General features: G+C 39.2%; 1 protein-coding gene across 2 annotated transcripts in view; it reads right to left on the bottom strand.

The window, feature by feature from the left end:
- The window catches only part of SLC4A4 (solute carrier family 4 member 4), a 500,506-nt gene that overhangs the window by 469,446 nt on the left and 6,518 nt on the right, over nt 1-24,542 (bottom strand). For both annotated transcript variants that reach the window (XM_074396248.1, XM_074396247.1), the window contains exon 2: nt 5,005-5,065. In XM_074396248.1, the coding sequence (XP_074252349.1) occupies nt 5,005-5,018 (14 nt within the window). In that variant the 5' untranslated portion in view covers nt 5,019-5,065. The remainder of the gene's footprint in view (nt 1-5,004; nt 5,066-24,542) is intronic.

Genomic DNA, 24,542 nt, shown 5'->3' with positions numbered 1-24,542 from the left:
AAAGGTCTAATATCCAGTGTCTATAAGCAACAAACAAATTTACAAGAAAAAAACCAACCCCATTAAAAAGTGGGCAAAGGACATGAACAGAGACTTCAAAAGAAGTCAACAATCTTGTGAAAAAAAGCTCCATGTCACTGATTGTTTGAGAAATGCAAATCAAAACCACAATGAAATACCACCTTACATCAGTCAGAATGGCTATTACTAAAAAGTCAAAATATAACAGATACTGATGAGGTTGCAGAGAAAAGGGAAGACTTATACACTATTAGTGGGAGTGCAAATTAGTTCAACTATTGTGGAAAGCAGTGTGGTGATTCCTTAAAAAGCTGAAAATAACTACCATTCAACCCAGTAATCTCATCACTGGGTATATAACCAGAGAAATACAAATCATTCTACCATAAAGACACACACATGTAAATGTTTATTGCAGCACTATTCATAGTAGCAAAGACATGGAATCAACCTAAATGCACATCAGTGACAGATGGATAGAAAAAATGTGGTATATATACCCCATGGAATACTAGGCAGCAACAGAAAATAACAAGATCATGTCTTCTGTAGGAACATGGATGGATCTAGAGGCCATTATCATTAACAAACTAACACATGAACAAAAAACCAAATACCACATGTCCTCACTGATAAGTGGGAGCTAAATGACAAGCACTCACGCACACAAAGAGGGAACTGGAGCCTACTTAAGGGTGCAAGGAGGGAGGGAGGGAGCGCAAAAAATAGCTGTTGGGTACTAGGCTTCATACCTGGGTGATGAAACAATCTGTACAATAAACACTCATGACATGAGTTTGCCTGTATAACAAACCTGTGCATGTATCCCTGAACCTAAAACAAACAAAAAGTTTAAGACAGTAAATTTTATGCTGTATGTATTTTGTCACAATAAAAAATTAAACAAAAATGTAAGTTTATAGTCATAATTCATAAAAGAACTCAGCTTTTTTGGAGGTGATTACGTTTGCAAAGACAGTAAGATAATTTCCATTGCCATTTATTAAAACAAGGTAGACAAAAGATCCAATGACAATGCCTTGTCCCTAAATCCAATGGACTCATTTCCATTCTTATCTTGACAGACTTCTCAGCCACATTTAACATTATTCATTGTCCTTTTTTCTAGATGAATAAAATATCAAACTTAGAAAAATAAAACTTCTAAATATAAATTCCACGGTGTCCTGTCAGCCATATTGGAACTTGCAGCAAAAAGAAAATTCAATAATTCTGATTCCATTTTTATTTTAAAATGCAATGTTTTGTTCATCATGGATTTTTTGCATTAACTTCGTTTTTTTAATATTGCATTGAAATATTATTTATGCCAATTACTGAGTTTTTTTGGCAACTTTGGCAACTTTTTAAATTTTGTGCCCGAGGCAAACCCCAGTCCTGAAAAACACTGTCTTTCACTTCTGTGATTCCCATTTCCTAGCTTTCCCCTCTTTCTGAACTGTCGTTCTCTGCAGTGCTTCTCTACCTGTCAACTAAATGTCAGTGTTTTTTGAAGTTCTGTTTTGGGTCTTCTCTCCTTTCTCCATACATACCATCTTGGTTACCCTAGCTACTACTGTATTCTATTGATGCCCAAATTGCTTACTCTTCACTTTACTCTCCAGCCACACTATGCAGAGAATTTAACCCTAATCTAACCTTATTTTTCACCTGTGTGAGTCAGTCAATTCCCTGTTCCTGTGATACATTTCCAAAGACATACTTCCCTCTTCCCAGGGAAGTACTTCCTCCTGCCAAAATTTAAATCTCTGTCCCACCAAAACCCTCTCCCAGCCCTCCTCATGCCTTCCTATATCCTAGAGTGTAGGAAGGAAAAGAAGGAAACAGAAATCCTCCAGGCTCTCATTTTACCATTCTCTCCACTTTACCTTCCAATCGCTCAAATATGTAAAAACCTCTCTCAGGTTAACAACTTCATACACGCTGTCTTCTCTGTCTGGAATCTTTATTAGCAAACTTCTACTCATCCTTTGGGTCTCAGACTACATATCCCTTCCAGAGAGACTTTCTCTGACCTTCAGATTATCTTAGGTTCCCCTCCTATGTGCACCTGAAGAACTCTGCAATTTCTCTTTTATATCCCTCATCATACATTATTATAACTAGTTTCATTTTTAGTCTCCATACTAGGCCATAAGCTCTGTAACAGCAGGAGCCATGCCCTTCTTGTTCACTATTATGTATACAGCATAATTTACATATCAGCATAATCTTTTCAGTGAACATAGTGCCTAGCCCTTATCAGCCACTGAAGAAGTATTAATAATTACATGAGGGAGGGAGGGAGAGAGGGAAGTCAGCAAAAATCAAATAACATCTAAACAGAACCTATACAGTCAATGGGCAATTGAGCAAATGAGCAAAAGGCAGCAGATGCAAAGATCACAAAGTCCAGCCATTGTCGGGAAGCAGCTAATTAGAAAGTCCTACATTTTCCTAATCCTGGAGCAAACTCTTTTGCTAAATAACCAGAATTCACCACCCTAGTGCTGTCCATGTAACAGGGAGAGCACAGCCCATTTGTTGTATTGGCTGTCCTGGGGCCTCTGAACATCTTGGCAGACCCTGAAGGGCCATCTGTCCTGTAGCATCCCTCCTGAAACTCATTTCTGCTATTATGTGATCAAATGCTCTGCCCATTGATCGTTTCTAGGATTTAGGGTTTTACTTACAGTTTTCTGGCTACTGCATTTCACCAAAGAGCAGTAGAGAACAGTTTCACACCGAAGTAGGGAAGAGATTTAAGTTTTCCAAATCCCAAATGCTTACCATGAAAAGTTTAGAATTTTTTTTCAACATAGTGTTCTCTGAAAAGATGATGTTAATTAAACAGGATGCTCCTGTTGTATAGTGTTTAACACTAACACATATGGCTCTACTGATGAGTTTTACTGATCAACAATTTGAAAGAAGTCTAATTCCATAAGTTAAAAAAATAAACCTAATTAATTAATGCCTAACTTTTAGCCTGTCAGTTGCAAACTGATGGGTATGTACATTTTATATATATATATATATATATATATATATATATATATAACCATCAGTTTTCATACACACACACCCATCAGTTTTCATATGTATAACAAAAACTCAACAGACTCGCCCTAGAAAATGTAGAGCTTAGATCTGAAGCTTCATTGAAGACTGCAGGAGAAGAAAGAAAGCGTTCTTGTCCTGGAACAATGAGTTCATGTGAACTGCACACATACTTTAACACAAAATATCCAGCTTCTGGTAATTTCCCAAAAGTGTGAAATGGTATATTTTTTACAAAACAAGGAATAGAGAACTGTATCAACTATGCTGTATGTGGTTAATATTTCTTGTTAACACATTGAATTTTTTCAGAGAAAATCCTGGAACTTCCCCTAACTACATATCCTTATACCTGCTAACAGCTGAGACGAAGCTAATAAACCTCACCAGCAAATTAGCATTATCTATAAAAGTACTGCAGCCTTAAATATTATAACATGGTAGAGCTGAATGTAAATCTCCTTGAAAGTATTTTTCCTGTGTCACAATAAGCAGGAGCCCTATTTATAATGTGATGCCAAAAATAGACGCACACTGCTTCATATTTGGAGAAGGATCTGTACAATCCACTCCACTGCAGAAGCTCTTACAAGTACTTTTCCAAATACATTTTCCCTGGAATCTCTCTCTCTCTCTCTCTCTCTCTCTCTCTCTGATCATCAGTATGTGAGTCATGGGTGCTTTGAACCAGGCAGGACAAGACACCCTGATAACACAAAACTTGATACGTCAAAGAATAAAACTCCCTTGAAGGTGGCCACTACATTTTATGACTGTGTGCCCCTCTTGGCTTACAATTCCGTATCCCATATTTTCTTCTAATCAGAAATTCATAAGGGAAATCTGTGTACCAAAAGGTATAATAAGGGACACATTCTAGATTTTTTTTCCCCACAGAGGACAGAGTTCCAGTACCTAGGACTTTTTTTTTTTAACAGTCTGGCTGATGATCTGGTGCCAATACCAACTGCTGATTAAATCATCTAATCAGCCAGGGTGAAGCTTTTTGTTATCCTGCTTTTGTGATTTCATTTTTCGAACATTTAAAGTTGCCAACAATCCCAAATGGTGTCTCATTACTTCTCTCCAATTTGTTTCTATTTGAAGATAAAAACTATTGTATTTGGAGCAAATTATAATAGGATGCATAAATGACCCACCATTGTAAGACCAACAAATAGGTATGTCCCTATAAAGGTTTGAAAAGAAAAATTTTAATATCAAGCCACAAAGGAGAAAAATGCATCTCACACTCGTTTTTCACCTATATTATCAACAACAACAATAGCAACGATTTATTAAGTACCCACCAGTATCACAAGAACTCTGGGAGTTTAAAGCTAAACTTAGGCAGCTTATCAATTCAGAACAAGGTCAGAATATTCACTTTCAGAACAAAAAGAGTTTTCTATTCCTAACCATTTATGATTTAAATCTTTTTTTTTTTTAAGTAAAGACAGAAAGGAGGTCAAAATAGGCTGGTACAGTGGCTCACATCTGTAATCCCATCACTTTGAGAAGCCAAGGCAGGCAGATCACCTGCCGTCAGGAGTTTGAGACTAGCCTGGCCAACCTGGTGAAACACCATCTTTACTAAAAATACAAACATTTAGCCAGGTGTGGTGGTGGGCACCTATAAACCCAGGTGCTCTGAGTGCAGTGGCACAATCTTGGCTCACTGCAACCTCCGCCTCCCAGGTTCAAGCAATTCTCCTGCCTCAGCCTACCAAGTAGCTGAGACTACAGGCACCCACCACCACACCCAGCTAATTTTTATATTTTTAGTAGAGATGGGGTTTTGCCATGTTGGCCAGGATAGTCTCAATCTCTTGACCTCGTGATCACCCTGCCTCAGCCTCCTAAAGTTCTAGCATTACAGGCGTGAGCCCACACACCCAGCCCATATATGACTTTCTTACTTACAATAGGTCAAGCATCAGTGCTCAGGTTTATAGGCAGAGGATTATAACAGAAGTGTGTGTATCTGTAAAAAGAAAAATAACAATTACTTGATGTATCTCAAATATAAAAACTCTTAGTGACAGTATGATACCTCTAGATACCTAAACCCACGTAAGAGTCTCTTATTTTTGCCCTCCTTTCAGGTTCTGTTCTCAGCATTCTGTTTTTAGGTTTCTGCACTGTTATTGCTGAGGTAACATGATGTGCAAATTCCCAGTAACCAGCAAAATACTTAAAATCAAATATTTCTTCCTAGAAAATATACAGGAAACTGTCTCAACAAATCTCTCCTTATGAGTTTCTATAAATTTATATGCTAATATCTTACTAGGGTTTGAAATATATAAATATCAATATTCATTTTTAAAATATCTGTCAATGTGATAGAGTTTCTATTAAAAAAATAGGAAAAATAGAATCCTGGTGAAGTATAGAAAAAGAGAAATTTATTGAATGAAATCCATCAACCATAGAATTTTAATTCTCTGAGATAGAAAAGCTCCTACTTAAAATGAGCTATAAAATAGAAATTGTGGTCCAGTGATCCTTACTGAACAGAGTCCCAGTTCCTGTTTATATGTTTACATTATCTTGCATCCCTTAATAAAATCATCTTCATATTGCCTTATGAGTTACATAGTTACTGAGTAGTAACTATGAGTAGTAACTTTATGTGTTACTAGTTTGGTAACACATAATCTAGTACTTGATACCACAAAGGATAAAACTCCCTCGAAGATGGCCACTACATTTTATTACTGTGTACCACTCTTGGCTTACAGAGCGTTACTACTCAGTAAGGCAATATAGTTCCAGTACAGTTCTCAAATATTTAATATGTGGAAAAAACGCAGTAACAAAAAACAAATGCAGTTTTTTAAAAAGTTGTGTTGTTATTACAGATACTGTTATATTTGGGAGAGGGCTGTCTTTGCAGAATACATGCAGTTTTGCAAAATGAGTACAAAACTAGTATTAGGAGCCAGGTCCTAACAGAGACATGTAGTATTTCCAAAGATGATACCTTTTTATTTTATGTCACTGTGAAAGAAGTTAAATTTTCAGAATGCCATAGAAATGCTGACTGTGAGTAGACCATAACCCATTGCTGGCTACCTGAGAATTTGGGACTTAACCAATTTACATCCTTCTCAGTTCATCCACAGGATTCATTTAAAAATATTTCCTGGCAGGGTATGGTGGCTCACGCCTGTAATCCCAATGCTTTGGAAGGCCAAAGTGGGTGGATCACACAAGGCCAGGAGTTCGAGACCAGGCTGGCTAACATGGTGAAACTCTATCTCTACTAAAAATACAAAAATTCGCTGATTGTGGTAGAGCACACCTATAGTCGCAGCTACTTGGGAGGCTGAGGCAAGAGAATCCCTTGAAAGAAAGAAAAACAAACAAAAAACTGTCCTCCACGTGAATGGCCTTCTGTGTGAGTTCTCTTCGTGTTCCGTACCCTTATTTGGCCCCACTTCCTTCTGTGTCTCTGGCTACAATCATCACAGTTACCATTTTGTCTTAATAGAGCTGTTTGAAATAGTCTTTCTCTGAATAACCCTGACTAATTGCTTCAGAATAATTTTGGAAGAAAAAGGCACTCTGAAGAGGTTCCCATCCTACCTTTAGCATTTTTCCTAGCAAAGAACAAATCTTATTTCTTTGAATAACATCTGTATGTGTCTGGCTGAATAATGCCTATGAAGGGCAGTAATACAAAACAGTTTTTCTAAGAATGAAGACGGAGTCACTAAAATCCTGCAGGCCACAAAGTCTCCCCCTTCCCAACCTGATAGCCTCTCACTACCTTTATCTCCATATATACATTTTTATTACTTAATAAAAACTGTCATTTGGGGTGCATTTAAATAGAGGGTTGAATCGGGTTGTGGAAGCTGCAGATAAGTTGAAATATACATATGAAAAGACCATTTAAAATTGTGTTTAATGTAGTGAAATAATTCAAGTTATTATTATAGACTATATTTCAAGGCAATCTTTACATCTCATTATTAATAATGCTCTTAGATGTTAAGATATTGAACAATTCCCTGAATTAATATCTAATCCTCAACACATCAAAAAGTCCATCTTGCCTTTGAAGCAGAGGTGAGATGGTCTTCCATATAAGCTCAAGGTTATAAGCACTGAGTAGGTGGTCCCTCCTCATCCTCATTTTGAACACACATAAATGCACACACACACACACACACACACACAGAGAGAGAGAGAGAGAGAGAGACAGAGAGAGAGCGGAAGAGAGAGAGACGCACACAGCTCCAGCCAAGAGACAGTAGATCTTACATAGATCCCACTACCAAAACAGACGTGTCTGCATTCAACTAAGTGAATAACCATAACAAAGATGAACAGAATGCTAACCACATGCCAGTCAATGCACTACAAGCTCTATATGAATTATTTCATTTAACACTCAAAACAACTCCATACACTATCCATTAGGACTTTGAGATGGGGAATGGAGGCAGGTAAAGGGTTTAGAGAAAAATTCAAGCAACGAGAACAGCATGAAGCTGGAATCCAAGCTTGGGTTGTCTTACCCCAGAGCCCCACGCTCTTGCTGTCCCAGGCACAGCATCTCCACCAACATCATATCAACACTTAGAGCATCTTCACGGCATCATTTCAGGGCTCATAACTTTGGAATCTGTTCTTGTCCTTTAGCTGCCATGTCTGTCACTTCAGGTATCAGTTTACTTCATTCAACATTTGAGACAAATAGGTAAGACAGCTTCTGTTTTACCTTAATAATCAGAATCAGGAAGGAGTAATGAAATTTTTCAGCGGTAATAAGGCAAGAGTTGGAAGAGTGGGAAAAAGGGAATTTAAAGTCGCTGTTTGGCCCATCAAGTGAGAAATGGGTAGAGTCTCAAATATAATCTGTACAGTAGTTTAAATGAATGAATTACATCTAATGTATGAATATGGAAAAAAATCTAAAAAACATTAAGTTTGGGCCAGGTGCCGGTGGCTCATGCCTGTAATCTCAGCACTTTGGGAGGTGAGGGGGGTGGATCATGATGTCAGGAGTTCAAGACCAGACTGGCCAACATGGTGAAACCCCGTTTCTACTAAAAAATACAAACATTTGCTGGGCATGGTGGCTTATATTTGTAATCCCAGCTACTTGGGAGGCTGAGATAGGAAAATTGCTTGAACTGGGACCTGGGAGGCGGAGGTTGCAGTGAGCCAAGATCGTGCCACTGCACTCCAGCCTGGGCTACGGAGCAAGACTCCATCTCCAAACAAACAAAAAAAAAAACCCTCAAGTTTGAATGAAAAAACACAGGTTGGAAAATGTGATGTACTGAATGCTATCATGCACTTAATTTTTAAACCCATAAAATAATATTGTATAATCATTCAGGTATACACACTTACATTAAAATGCATTAAAACATTCATGAGAGCTGAGCATGGTGGCTCATGCCTGTAATCCCAGCATTTTGGGAGGGCGAGGCAGGTGGATCACCTGAGGCAAGAGTTTGAGACCACACTGGCCAACACAGTGAAGACTGGCAAGTCCAGCCCTATCTCTACTAAAATAAAAAAATTATCCAGGCATGGGGGCGTATGCCTGTAATCCCAGTTAATCAGGAGGCTGAGGCAGGAGAATTGTTTGAGCCTGGGAGGCATAGGTTGTGGTGAGCCGAGATCACACCACTGCACTCCAGCTTCGGCAACAGAGCTAGACTCTGTCTCAAAAAAAAAAAAAAAATGGGAATTTAAAAAACCTTACTTCAGGAATGAATGATTATTTCTGTGGGACTTAGGGAGTTATAAGCTAGGGAGAAGTAAATAGATGACTTAGGGAGTTACATGTACACAGTGTAACTATATCTGTAATATATTATTTCAAAACATCTAAAGCAAAATGGGAAGAGGTTAACATTTACTAAATGTAAGTGGTGGCTACATGGTATTGTTATATTAATCTCTATTGTTTCTCCAATGTTGCAAATAGTTTATCGTAACGTAATTTTCTGATCGTTTTATCCAGATAAATAGATATTCTTCTCCTGAGGAAAGAAAAGCCCATAAGACACTGATGGAAGAGTTCCCTGTGTCAATCACTGAGAAACAAACATGAAGATCGTGGAGCATTTTGGCGGCTGTTCTAGCAGGCAGGAAAGGGAGGGGGAGGACATCACAGTAATGGTTAGGTTGAGAGTAGGAAGACAAAGGAAGATGGTGAGAGGATGGAGTGTTCTATAGTGGTGGGAGGAGAGATATTTGCAAATAACATGTTTGAAACTTGAACTATAACTGGCTGCAAATGCAGAATGCCTTGGCTAGGTTGGAGCTGAGACTCGGATATGTCCAAGTTAGGGAGAATAAGCGAACCCATCGCCCTTCATCCCTATAATACAGAATCTATTGGAATAAACTGAATTGCTAGATACTACAGACCCTCCTGGGAAGATAACTAAATCCTGACCTCAATTAGGTTTAACATATATACAACTAATTAATTGAAGGAAGTAAAGTAAATAAGATATAAAGAGAGACAACAGAAAATTTGCCAAAAGGAGCAAGGTATTTGGTATAGTACATTTAGTAAAAGAACTTAAGGGTTGAAAGGCAGTGAATTTAGCAGCTAATAGCAGAACAACTGGGGACCCAGGCATTCCAGCCATATGTTTGAGCCCTGTGTATATTAATTAACAGCTGTCTCATAACTAGAAACTTTGGGTCACAGCCTTCCCACCACTCCCAAAACCAAAGAAAGAAACATTCTAATTTTATTTTCAAAACCAAAATTGGCCAAGGCATTATCAGGAATCTCAAATGAGAAGGTGCTGGTGGTAGCAAAGTCCCTTGCAACACCAGAGTTCCAACTGGATTCGTTGCAAGCGGCAATTCTGGCTGCAGCAAGACCAGTGCAGTTTAATTCAGAATAAAGCACTCTGAGATCTTACTCATTGTGCTTTAGGGATAACTAGCCTCGTTCTAGAACCCTCTGTCATCCCTGTAACATAGAGCAAGGAAGCATTCCTTTTCTCACTTTGCGAAAGCATCATTGGCTGAGGTGCCTGAGATAAGAACTACCCCAAGGCAGCCATGGTGGTGGTGTGGAGTGCAGCAGCAGCGGGACCAGTGTGGCAGCATCACATCTTTCACTGGGATCTGCAGCAGGACTGCACTAGCAACAGCAGAGTTCCAGCTTTGGCATCTGTGGCAACGCAGTTTGGGTAGCTCAGTGGTGAACAGATGAAAAACAATTTGTGCGGGAATTTCCACAAACATATGGAGGAGAGGAGCTCCACAAAGAACCATAATGGGTAGCTAGGACGCAGAGCCATTAAGATGTGAATGCTTTTGTGATCTCAGGGTGGGAAAGGCAGAGATGTTCAAGTCACAGTAACTTGCTGCTGTGAAAGATGACATGTTTATGAAACACTTTTTGCTTCAGAGGAAAAAAACATATAATAAAATAAAACACAAGTTTGAATTAGATTTATCTTCCTGATATTTTTGCCTTTCTCTAGGATACAGAATCTAAGAGGAGTTTCAGTAAAGGAAGGAAGCGGGGGGATAGGCGGAGGAAGAAACTGCAGCTGATTAAATGTTTCCACTTACAAATATTTTGTGATGAGAATATCTTCATGTACCAACAATGATAAACATGAATACCTGAGCCTGTCTTAAATGGAACTCTGTAATAGCTAGAATTTGAGTCTGCAGAATGAAAGTGTAAGAGATGAGGTTACAGCATACCTAAAGAAGAGACTAGTGGGCTTAAAAATGCAGGTGAAAGGAGGAGGGCAGTAACAGCCACCAGAATCGGGCTGGAGTCTAAAAGGGCTCACAACTCACCCCAGAACACTTCCAAGCCCATTAGCACAAACAATCCCCAGTTCACAAAGTATTTGAATATATGAAGAAAGACAAAAATCATCAAAGTAAGAAAGGCAGGGACAGGGAAAACACCTGAGACCACTGTGATGTGATGTTGCAACTGTCCAGTAACATTTACGGCCACTTGGAAGAGGAAAACACTCATCGTTTTACAAGTGCCCTATGTTGAGAAGAATTTTAACCAATTGGTTTGTTGAAAGTGCAGGCACTCTTACTTACCCAGCACTTTGCCCATATCAGGAATCATGCTGTCTTCCCTGAGAGATCTGCCTCTGGCTTAAAGGGTTCCATCAGTTGACATCTAGGATTACAGCAAAGAGAGAGTGCACGCTGACCCCAGTGGGCCGAGCCCTGCCTCCTGGAGAGGGCATGTGGGACACTGGTGGGCAGTCTCTACCTTCCGGAGTCTTGCACAGGTATAAACACATAGTGTCGCAGTGACACATCACATGGGGATGAGGAGAGACGCTCACATGCTGCACTCCTGCTGTCAAGGTAACAAATGCCTTCCATTCCTGGCAACAGGATCCTTTCAGACCTGCTGTCAGATTAACTAAGGGATTAGCTAGACTTCCTCCACTGGGGAGGTCACGACCCTCCAGAGGGCTGATCAATATATTAATCCCTCCAGAGAGGGGCATCACTGGCAGCACACAGGCAGAAGAACTGTTTGCCAGCATTTCTCTATTGAGGGGGACACAGCCCAAGTCCTTATACTTCACACCTTCTTACTGTTTTCAGCATACACTTAAACCATACTCACAGGAGAGTCTGTCTCCAGACAGTGACAAATGACGACTTGCTGGCAGCCTGGCCTCTATAAGCAAATCATAGCACGGTTTTTCCGCCCCCCTACCCCCGACTTTGAGACAGGGTTTCATTCTATCACCTAGGCTAGGGTGTAATGGCACAGCCACTGCTCACTGCAGCCTCGACCTTCCAGGCTCAAGTGATCGTCCCACCACAGCCTCCCCAGCGGCTGGGACTACAGGCATGTGCCACCATGCCCAGCTAATTGTTAGTATTTTTAGAGAGTTAGGATCTTGACATGTTGCCTAAGCTGTTTTCAAACTCCTGGGCTTAAGTAATCCTCCTGCCTCAGCCTCTCAAAGTGCTGGGATTATAGGCGTGAGCCACTGCACCAGGCCCACAGCACTTCTTTTTGGTGAAATTTGAATCCTATAATCATAGTACTTGAAGGTTTGATGATACTTGGAGGTCATTTGGCTAATGCTTCACGTTTCCTTTGCTTTGGGCAGGTAATAGGCTTGTGGTAGGAATGCCTAGCCATTACAAGACCCCAAATGCCCTCTTCCTAGGAGGTGTCTCATGGGTAATAATGATCTACAGCCTTGCCAGAGAAGCACCCAAAGGCATGTCACAATTTCGCCAAAGCAGGAAGTAACTATTCATGACTTCAATGTTAAACTGTTATACAAGGCTGGGTGCGGTAGCTTACGCCTGTAATCCCAGCAATTTGGGAGGCTGAAGCAGGCAGATCACTTGAGGTCTGGAGTTCAAGACTAGTGTGACCAACATAGTGAAACCTCATCTCTACTAAAAACGCAAAAATTAACCAGGCTTGGTGGTGCCTGCCTGTAATCCCAGCTACTCGGGAGGCTGAGGCAGGAGAATCATTTGAAACCTGGAGGCAGAGGCTGCAGTAAGCCAAGATCACACTACTGCACTCCAGCTTGGGTCGCAGAGTGAGACTCCGTCTCAAAAACAAACAAACAAAAACTGCTGTACAAACCCCAAGGCAGCAAAATGGTTTATTCTCCTAACAGAGATTTTCATGAAAATACCTCCTTAAGGTTTTACTACCAAGCACTTCCTGGCACCCAGATGGGGTTCTACAGGAGCTAGAATGAGTATGAGCTGAGTGAAGAAGGCCTCAGTGTGCCCCCAGATTGAAGCGCAAACATCTTAAAATTTGATATTCAATGTATCTATTTTTTTCTTTTGTTGCACTAATCAATTTTTTAAAAATCATTCCAACTATTAATCTATGCAAGATATCTTACTTAAGCCTTTCCAAGATTCTACACCCATGCTCCTCTCAGACAAACTCCAGCCTGCTTGAACTGATAATTCCCTTCTCAGAACAAACTACCACTTCCCCTACACTTTGCATGGCCTTCTAAGTAACTCATCACACTTATTGATTGACGGACACGTGTCTTCCTAAAAGGGCTATGCGCTACTAAAGGGTAGGGCTCTATTATTCAACTTTGTATTTTTATGTGGAAAAAAAACAACAACAACAACAACAACCTGTCAGCTATTGGGCATTTGGCTAATGTCTGGTAAATAAATAAATAAATAATGAATGAATGAATGAATGAATGAATGCTAATTGTACATTCAAAGATGGTTTTATGCATTTTGAGGGCCCATGATGTGTTGGTTAACCTCTAGAACCCTTTCGTGAGACCATAGTACTCCTACATCCAATTCTTTTCTCATGCTATCTTTTCTACACAGAATACATTTTTTAAAATAGTTTCTAGAATCCCATCTTTACTTATTAAGATTTTTTTGCAAGTACTGAGATGAAAAGAAGACCGATCCTATCTGAACATATATTTTCCTGAGACTACCACCTGATTAAATAAATATATTTTCACTGATTTTTCTTAATAATGTATAGTTAGTCATTAGGTGCATTTGCCAGACAGACATTCGTTTGCCTGTTGCTGTATGGAAAACTCTTAAAAGTGTATTTTTGTTGGAAGGAAGTAGGGGAGTGCGGTAGGAGGAGAAATAGAAATGGTGATCCATAGCAAAGCTTGCTTTCAAATTCTTAGGCATCATTAAGCAGAATACAAAACAAAACCATCTGCTGCAATGCTCATTATTTCTTATTTACTTTTTTCATCTTAGTCTATAGCCAAATTTTTCAGCCAAAATATTGATCCTTTCTAACTCATGGAAAATATAAAAAACAAACACAGGCAAATGGGTATAGCAAGCAGCTGGTCCATTAGCCTGGATAATGATGAATTGAATAAATATATTCTTTGAGTCTTTATCTGTGTCTGCCTAACATAGAGTGTGATAGATACAACAAGATAAACCAATATTAAAAGTACATACTCTGGGCCGGGCACAGAGCCTCACTCCTGTAATCCCGCCACTTTGGGAGGCGGAGACGGGGGAATCAGCTGAGATCAAGAATTGAGACTAGCCTAGGCAACATGGTGAAACCCTGTCTCTACTAAAAATACAAAAATTAGCTGGGTGTGGGGGTGGACATCTGTAATCCCAGCTATTCAGGAGACTGAGGCAGGAGAATTACTTGAACTCAGGAGGCGGAGGTTGCAGTGAGCTGAGATCTTGTCACTGCACTCTAGCCTGGGTGACAGAGCCAGACTCCATGTCAAAAAAAAAAAAAAAAGCCACAGGACATACTCTGAAAAATCCAGGACCCTCCTTTTTCATTAACCAACTTCAAACATAACCTTCCTACATATTTTATTATGTATATATTTATATATATGTGTTATATATAGCATGTATATGTATTTTTACATATATGTATGTATTTTTACACATATATATGTTTCTTTGTTTTTGAGATAGGGTCTCACTCTGTTGCCCACACTGGAGTGCAGTGGTGCAATCATAGCTCACTGCAACCTCTGCCTCCCAGGCTCAAGCAGTCCTCCCATCTCAACCTCCTGAGAAGCTGGGACTACAGGCCTAATTCATCATGCCAGGCTAATTTTTGTATTTTTTGTAAAAATGGGGTTTTGCCATGTTGCCCAGGCTGGTCTCCAACTCCTGCATTCAAAGGATCCATCCACCTCATCCACCCAAATTGCTGGGATTACAGGTGTTAGTCACTGTGCCTGGTCTTATTTTTTAAAGTTCATATTTATAAAACATTTTGCAAAAACAGATAGCTTTTAATGCTAAATGAGAAATATAATCCCACAGAAGAATTAAGTACACTGCAGGAAACCCAAAGAAATAAACCGGCACATTAAAGTACCCAGGATTAAAGCCTTTTTTTTTTTTTTTTTTTTTTTTAAGATAGAGTCTGGCTTCATTGCCCAGGCTAGAGTACAGTAGGTAATCTTGGCTCACTGCAACCTCTGCCTCCTGGGTTTAAGTGATTCTCCTGCCTCAGCCTCCCAAGTAGCTGGGATTACAGGCACGCACCACCACGCCAGCTAATTTTGGGGTATTTTTAGTAGAGATAGGGTTTTACTATGTTGGCCAGGCTGATCTTGAACTTCCGGCCTTCGGTGGTCTACCTGGCTCGGCCTTCCAAAGTACTGGGATTACAGACAAAAGTAGATTCTTTCATTCATTCAACAATATTCATCAAGCATCTGCTTCATTTTCCAGATAACATTCTCAAGACTGAGAATACTGAAGCCCACTGAGGGCTTCATTTTGTCCTCAGTGGAGTTCACCCTGTAGATGATGAAGACAGATTATAAACAAATAAACAAAAATATAATTTGTCAGGTGGTGATAAAAACAATAAACAAACACGAAGCAGGGTAAGAGGGATAAGGGGAAACAGTGGCAGGTCGAAGGAATTATTATTTTAGATTGGGTAGTCAGCCAAGACATTTGAGCGGAGACCTGAATGAAGAGATCTGGGGGAAACATCCCAGGCAGAGTGAACAGCAAGGGTAAAGTTCCTGGGACAAGGGTGGGCTTGGCATGTTCAAGGAACAGCAGAGCAAGAAGAAAGGTAGTGAGAAGTGAAGCTGAAGATCATGACGTATCTTACAGAGCATGGGAAGGGCTCTTGTCTTTTCCCTGATTGAAGCAAGAAACAAAAGATAGGATTGCGTTTCCTTTGCCTCACTGAAAAAGACAGTCCCTTATGTCCAGCTGGGATGAAGTGAAAGCAAAGAAAGAAATATATTAATAGAAATCACAATACCAAGGAAGGAAGAGACTAGTCCTGATGAGCAACACGCTGCTTTGAAAACCACTTTAGGATGGTAACATGGGTTCTTGCGGTTTTTATCTGAAACATTGTTAATAGTAGGCTGACATTCGTGATTTCCTTCAGTCTAAATGCAGTAACCTCCTATTTTCCCATCAGGTGCAATAAAAATGCTAGTCTAAATTCAGCCTAATCCTGGTGCTAATAATAGAGCAAATGTGAACCATGTCTCTGAGCCAGAGATCCCCAATTTTTGCTTCTGAATTAAGCCTTGGTACACGTCCTCCAGGTTCAACTTAATCCTTTTACTCTAATGAACAAAGTTTAAAGAGAGGCACTGACACTGTACCAGAAGTAGAAGTCAGAACAAACAACGATCAAGCACTAGCCAAGCAAATGTGCCAGCGTGAAGTAATCTCGTCTTCCTGGTCGCTGTATTTTTAGCAGTCCCTGCTGAGCAACTCATTTTCACACATTGAGGCCACCAGGACAATTTTCCAACAGAATTTGCACACAATTACACAAACTACTTTGTTTAAACTCCTAACCTTTATTTTCTTTTGTTTTCTTTTTGCTTGTTTCCTTCCCTCTTTCCCTTCTTCCCTCTTCCCCTTCTTCCTTTCTCGTCTCCTTTTCTCCTTTCTTCCTTTCCTCTTCCCTCCCTCCCTTCCTTTCTTTTTCTTAATAATCATGGCTACCTCCCAGACCTAAATCCCTTCAAGTTTTTCACTGCTTTTTTGAAAGACCTGTGTTTAATTATAATGGTGAATTCGGTACAAAGAAAGGAACATCTGCTTTGAACAGTAATAAAGGTTGTTTTATGGAGCTCAAGTTCTCCTGGTGAATTCTATTTCTAGTAAAATTCTTTGGTGGTCATTTCTGCAAAACAGATGAAAAATATTTTTTCTTCAAAATAGATGTCAGGGAGATATGGGAACTCTGGCTGGTGCAACCTCAAGTCTCAGCCTATTCTCCTCCTTATAGCTACCAACACATGGATTCTTATCTTCCCAGACTCATTGGAATTTGAAGAGTCTCGTTATTTATCACTATGGAGAAACAGAGAGAGTAACAGAAATACATGATGTCATGAAACTTTTTAAAGTTCCTATACTGACATCCAAGCAGAGGTAAGCAAATCTCTATAGTAGCACCTTTCCTGGATTTTCTTTTTTCTTTTCTTTTCTTTTCTGACACAGGCTCTAGCTCTGTCGCCCAGTGGCACAATCTCGGCTCACTTTAACCTCTGCCTCCCGGGCACAAGTGATCCTTCCACCTCAGCCTTCCAAGTACCTGGGACTACAGGCACACACTACCACACCAAATTAATTTTTGTATTTTTTGTAGAGACAGGGTTTTGTCGTGTTACCCAGGCTGATCTTGAACTCCTGAACTCAAGCAGTCAGTCCACCTTGGCCTCCCAAAATGCTGGGATTTTACAGGTGTGAGCCACTGTGCCCAGCCTTTCCTGGATTTTCTTCGGAAATTCCATCTGTCAAGTTTTTATGCAGCCTTTTTTTTTTTTTTTTTACGTGTAGGTACTGTTCTAGGTGCTGGAAAGACAGCAGTACCAAAAAAAGGGGTAAAATTCCTTGCTCTATTGGACCGTACATTCCAGTGGAGGGAAACATACATTATAAAATTAATATGTGAAATATAGTTTGTGAAGTGGTGATAAATGCTACAGAGAAAAATGAAACAGGATCGGTTAAGGGGTGGGAGTTTGCACTTTTAAATAAGTGGTCTAGGAAAGTCTCACTGAAAAGGTACCTTTGAACAGAATACTTGAAAGAATGAAGCATATGAAGCACCTTTTCAGAAAGCATTTTAACTTTGCTTCCTTTCTAAAAACATACTCTCCAGGGTGGTTTTAAGGAAGCATATTTTATCGCCTTTTTGATTAAACAAATTTAAATGTGTTAGCTCAACTATGACCATTCTCACCATTATTATCTAACATTGTCCTGGAAAAGGTAGTAGCCAATGAAACTGGTCAATAAAATAAATTAGGTATAAAAATAGCAAAGGAGGAGATAAATTTCATAATGTATAGATGATCTATCAACTGCTTAAACTTAAAGGGAAAAACACAATTGCAACTAAAAGAATTCAGCAATTGACTGGTTACAAAGTTAATATACAAACATAAATTGCTTTCGTATGTATTAATACAATCAACAACCAGCTTAAAAATACAAAAAAATGCTGGGCACTGTGGCTCATGACTGTAATCTCAACACTTTGGGAGGCCAAGACAGGTGGATCCCTTGAGTCCAGGAGTTCTAAGCCAGCCTGGACAACATAGGCAAAACCCCATCTCTACAAAATAATACAAAAATTAACTGGGCCTATTGGTATGCACCTTTGGTCCCAGCTACTCAGAAGGCTGAGGTGGAAAGATCACTTGAGCCCAAGAGGCAGAGGTTAGAGCAAGCCACATTCACTGCACTCCAACCTGTGCAACAGAGCTAGACGCCTATCTCAAAAAATAACAATACAAAGGAAGATAAAACCCCATTTACAATAGCAAAAAAAAAAAAAAAAAGAAACAAAATATTAGGTTCATGATTAGAAAGACTGAACATCATGAAGACAGAAATTCTCTCCTTAAAGCTATAAAACGTAATGCAATCCCAGTAAAAATACCAAAAGAATTTTTGTTAGAAAAATAGCAAACTATATCTAAAGTGCATATGGAAAGAAAATAAAAAAGCCATAAGGCTGGGAAGCTTTAAAAAATAAAAAGCTAATAATAAGAGAAGACCAAGCCTATCATTTTTATTTTCATTTTGAAGCTTCACTAATTAAAATAGTGTGGTACTACTGAAGGGTGATAAACTGCTAAATGAAACAGAATAGAAAGTTTAGCAATAGACATAAATATACTAAGCAATTTAGTATATTTGGTTACAAAGTTAACATACAAACATTAATTGCTTTTGTATGTACTAATACAATCAACAACCAGTTTAAAAATACAAAAAAAAATGCTGGTCACTGTGGCTCATGCCTGTAATCCCAACACTTTGGGAGGCCAAGGCAGGTGGCCTCATTTAGTATATGACTAAATGTAGCTTTGCACATAAAGTGGAGGAGAAGGTGGATTAGTAAGTATGTGGTTTGGGAACAACTAGGTTAGCCATCTACACAAAATTTTAATGTCATATCCTTCAGGCCAAAATAAATGTTTAGCACATAAAAGTTTTAAATGTAAAAATAGAAACATAACGTAAAGCACTAGAAATAGGAAACCATTTTTAAATAGACTCAGGGGAGGGAAAACCTTACTAAGTATTATGCAAAAGATTGAAACTAGTGAAAACTGATCAATTCAAATACATGAAAATTTTAAAATTTCACATGGCAAAAAGCAAAATTAAAAGAAATATTTTTACAATAAGGAGAAAAAGAAACCTTCATGCTTTGCTGGTAGAAGTAAAACTTGGTGCCAGATCTGTTGAAAGTGATTTTCAAGTATACGTGCCTTTGACTTAGAAATTTCACTTCTAGGAATTTATTTCAGACATCTATTGACATATAGGAAAAAGATATGTACAAGGATATTTATGCAGCATTATCAGAAATATCAAAAGATTAGAACAATTGGGATACATCTGTATAATGGAATCATATGCAACCTTCCAAGAATCAGGCAAATCTGTATGTATTGATATGAAACACTCTTCAAGGTAAGAGAGTTAGATAAATGAAGAAATAGTAAACTTAGTATGCTACCATTTGTGAGATTTTTAAAAAGAATTGCACAAACACACATGCTCAAACATCTCTGGAAGGATAACTTAAGAAGCTAGTAGCAATGATTGCCTCTGAGAAGGGAACTAGGGCCTGAGAATGAAAAAATAATGTAATTTTCAATTATATTCATGTATAGATTTGAATTTTGTGCTGTACGTATGTTATGCCTACTCAAAAGAATCAAAAATATTGTAATACTTTAAAAGTAACAGATATTTGTTAAAATATCTTTATTGATAGCCTCACACTATGGAAACCAAGGAAATATATTTCTTAAATTACTAAATAAATACAAGGAATCTAGATTCTAGTCTTAGATCTTTCTATTGAATCATTTTAGAAGCAAAACACATATCTTTTTTTCCTTTTTCCTTTTTTTTTTTAGATAGTCTCACTCTGTCAGCCACGCTATGCTTTGTCGCCACTGAACTTAATGAGTGCAGTGGTGTGATCTCAGCTCACTGCAACCTCCGCCTCCCGGGTTCAAGCAATTCTGTACCTCAGCCTCCCAAGTAGCTGGGACTACAGGACTGAAACCATGCCTGGGTAACTTTTGTATTTTTAGTAGAGATGGGGTTTCACCATGTTGGCCAGCCTGGTCTCCAACTCTTTGCCTCAAGTGATCCACCCACCTTGACAACCCAAAGTGCTGGGATGACAGGTGTGAACCACCATGCCCAGCCAAGACGACTTATTTTTGAAGGTTGAACTTTTCCAGGCTTTACCTAACTCTTGAATTTCTGAAGCTTACCAAGAAACTGATGCAACAGAATGCTGCTCTTCACAAACCTGACAGTATTTTTTCATGCAGATTTGGGTTCCATACTAGAACTCCTGTCCCAGCCTCTCCCTCTATTTAGCAACAAGGTTCGAAAGGCAGTTTCCATTGCAGTTACATCTCTAGGTTCATCTTCACTCATTCTCTGATATAAGTGTTCTCATTTTCTTTTGTGCTTGTGGAAGCACTTGAGAATTGTTTTACATTCAAACCAGAATTTTTAGTTGCTTCTTAATAGAATGAACAAATCGGATTTCTAGCCCACTAGGTTGCCAGAAACAGAATTTGCAAATCAGTTTCTCTAATTTTTTACTGATCATATTTAATCATTGCATCTATTTAAATTTTCTACTTCTTCATTTGGGCACAGGATGACATTTCATTTCCCTATCAGCTGGAGATTGGCAATCGACTTTGGCCAATAAAATATAAAAGTGTACATCTCTTTGATCAAGAAGCTTTTAAGAACCAATGTACAAAGTCATAATATCCCCTTTCCCGCGTTGGCAACTGTAGACACAACTGACAAGGTAAAGGCTCCTTCATTCTGAGTGTCTAAGTAACTATAATAAACAGAGCCCCCCCCCCCAAAGTAATCGACAGTTAATTGAGAAATTAACTTTTGTTGGATGAAGCCACTAAAACTTTGTAGTTTGTTACTGCAGCATCACGTAACCTATACTGACTGATACACAGGAGTCCACTGGGTTACTGTTTACACTAGTAAGGTCATTCATTCATTCAGTCAGTCAACAAATAAGTGTCCTCCAGCTGCCACTCAGTTTTCTAGACTCTAAGAAACAATAGTGAAGGAGAGACAAACATAAATGTATAGAACAAATCAATGAGAAACTCTTCTGATTCTTTGACCCGTAGCCTAATCCAATGACAGGCAGGGTTATTTGTGAGATTGGAAATCCTAAAATAGCTGGTTCCCATTTCTATTCTTAAAGCATCCCCATTGAGACATTTGGAAAGGGTAATATCAACTCTAAAAAAAACTAATTTTATTCATTAAGAAAATTAAATTAAATGTTATACTTTTAGAAAAAGAAGTGTTCAGAAACACAACTCTGGGTGGGAACTTAGGGAGGTTAACAATTACCATTCTAGCTTAAAGTCATTGTAAATAACTGTCTAAAGAAAAAATAGAAGCTAAACATTTTTCAACGAGTGCTTCTGGGGTTGTTAGCATATAAAATAAGGATAAAGTGATACGGAGTTGTTGAGAAAAACCGGTTTTAATAACTGATCTTTTCAGTGTCCATGATCTCTAATGGTCTCAATCAAGCTCTGGATTTGGGAAATATCTGAGAGAAATGCAAACAGCTGTAAATAACAGAAAACCCTATCAACAGCAGCTTAACAAGAAAATGATTTTCTTATGTAGCAAGAAATTCAGAAGTAGCTGGTCCAAAGCCAGTGCCAACTGTCAAGAGTGTTATTAAGGAAATTATTTCTGTTTTTTTACCTGCTCTATCATCTTTCACATGTGTTTGTTTGTTTGTCTGTTTTATTGTTGTTGTTTGTTTGTTTGTTTTAGTCCTCAGTGATACAAGATTGAGAATGTACCTTTGGCCACTATTTCCATGCTCCAGAAAAATAGAAAGGCAGGAAAGTAAAAAGTCTAATTCTTGTAAGGTTTTGTTAAAGATTACTCTCCCAGATATTTTCCTTTCATCTTATTAGCCAGAATTGGTTACATGACTACCTTTATTTGTAAGGAAATCTGGAGAAGTGAGTATTTTATCTATGTACATGCCTGCCCTGAAAAATGTAACAGTTCTCTTTAGAAGAAAGAAAAAGAGAATATGTATTGTATAAACAAATAGTCACAGGAATAATAGGTAAAATTAAAAAAAAGAGAGAGAGACAGCAAAGGACAAACCCCCAAGGAATGAGAACAGTTAAAGGATGGGCAAAGATCGATGGGCTCAAGGCACACGTTTTATTTTCTATTGTGTGGTTTTTAATCAGCTTTTATTATTTGAAAGCACTTTTTAATTCCCGTAAATTTTCCAAGTACAGGGCTTAATTGAGACTATTACAGCAAGCTAAAAGAATATCCAAAAAAGACATAGGCTGTTTTTTTGTTTGTTTGTTTGTTTGTTTTTGAGACAGAGTCTCACCCTGTCTAGGGGGCTAGAGTGCACTGGTGTGATCTTGGCTCACTGCAACCTCCACCTCCTGGGTGCAAGAGATTCTCTGCCTCAGCCTCCCAAGTAGCTGGGACTACAGGCACACCACAGGCCCAGCTAATATTTGTATTTTTTGTAGAGACGGGGTTTCGCCATGTTGGCCAGGCTGGTCTCCAACTCCTTGCCTCAAGTTATCCACCTGCCTTGGCCTCCCAAAGTGCTGGGAGGTGTGAGCCACCATGCCCAGCCAAATACATAGGCTTCTTGTTACTAACTCAATCTATTGAATCATAGATAACTCACAGCTAATGCACTCGCAAATCAAAACAGACTGGATATACTAAACTATACCATAAGGCATTATGCTAGTCATTGGGGATAATGGCACTAAGGTTAGTTCCATGCTTTCAAAGAATGTGTAGTCTAGCCTCCAGATAAAGAAACTGTGGTACATATACACCATGGAATACTATACAACCATAAAAAAACAAGATCATGTCCTTTGCAAGGACATAGGTGGAGCTGGAAGCCATTATCCTCAGCAAGCTAACACAGTAACAGAAAACCAAACACATGTTCTCACATATATTTAGGAGCCAAACAATGGGAACACATGGACACAGGGAGGGGAACAATGCACAGTGGGGCCAGTTGTGGGGACAGAGGGAGGGTGAGCATCGGGATAAACAGCTAATGCATGCAGGGCTTAATACCTAGGTGATGGGTTGACAGGCGCAGCAAATCACTATGGTACTTTTTTACCTATATAACTAACCTGCACGTTCTATACATGTATCCCAGAACTTCAAATGCAATTTTTAAAAAACTTTAATTTAATTTTAAAAAACTTAACAGGGAAGTGTAGAAACTAAACAACTAATACAAAGCAGAGTGATAATGGCTATAACAGATGTGAACCAAATATTTTGCCGTAATATTGAAGAGAGCAACCAATTACCTGGGGATGTAGAAGTAGACTTCATCAAGAAAGGAACTCTTGAAATGGATCTTGAAAGTAAAGTAGAAACTAGCTGGGTCCTGAGGCACTCTGGGAACAAAAAATAGCTCTTGCAGGGTATGAAAACAACATGCTTGATATGCTTTGATCATGGGGAAAGTGATTAGAAAGAAAGAGCAGAGAGTTGAGGCTAGAGAAATAGAGTGGGGCCACATCATAACTGATTACAGATAGATAGATAGATAGATGATAGATAGATAGATAGATAGATAGATAGATAGATAGATAGATAGATGTCTATACCAGAAACAGAGACTTAAAAACTCACAAAACTTTGAGCTGTTTTTGTTCCCAGAGAGTACATAAGCCCCGAGTTGAGATAAAGGGTAAGTAGAGATGGAAAACACACCTTTATGGGGTTCAGAACTGAGGGCCCATTCAAAGTGGGGAGGGGAGGAAGGTCCAGCAGTGGAGAGAAAAGGACTTAGTGATGAGTTATTCTTCAACGTGGGCCACACACACTGACGCTCTGCCTGTGCGGATGAGCCATCCAGTAAAACTGGACATCCTGACGAATTGCCTCCTGAAGAGAGAGTGTGTCTTAATGTGCGGGAAACTTGGACGTCCTACGTGGAAATGGACACTTAAGGGAAACAGTCCGCCCTCTACCAAATGTGTAACCAAATGGAACCAGTTGGGAATTTCTATCTTTGGGATGCAGAAAACACACCACAACTGTCATGCATGCCATGACAAGAGATTGAACTTACTCCCAGTTCTCAAACTTTGTATCAGTCACTCCCATACATGATGTTTTGTGTGAAAGGCACTGCTAAAAATGGCTGCTCCAGGCTGAGCTGTGGCACACACCTGTAATCCCAACACTTTGAGAGGCCAAGGCAGGTGAATCACTTGAGCCCAGGAATTTGAGAGCAGCCTGGGCAACATGGGGAGACCCCCCTCATGTATACAAAAAACACAAAAAATTCGCTGGGCATGGTGTGGTGGTGCACACCTGTAGTCTCAGCTACTCGGGAGACCGAGGTGGGAGGATCACTTGAGACTGAAAGGCAG

Source organism: Saimiri boliviensis, chromosome 3 (genome assembly GCF_048565385.1).
Source record: "Saimiri boliviensis isolate mSaiBol1 chromosome 3, mSaiBol1.pri, whole genome shotgun sequence".
NCBI lineage: Eukaryota > Metazoa > Chordata > Mammalia > Primates > Cebidae > Saimiri > Saimiri boliviensis.
This window is presented reverse-complemented; position numbering and strand designations above follow the sequence as displayed.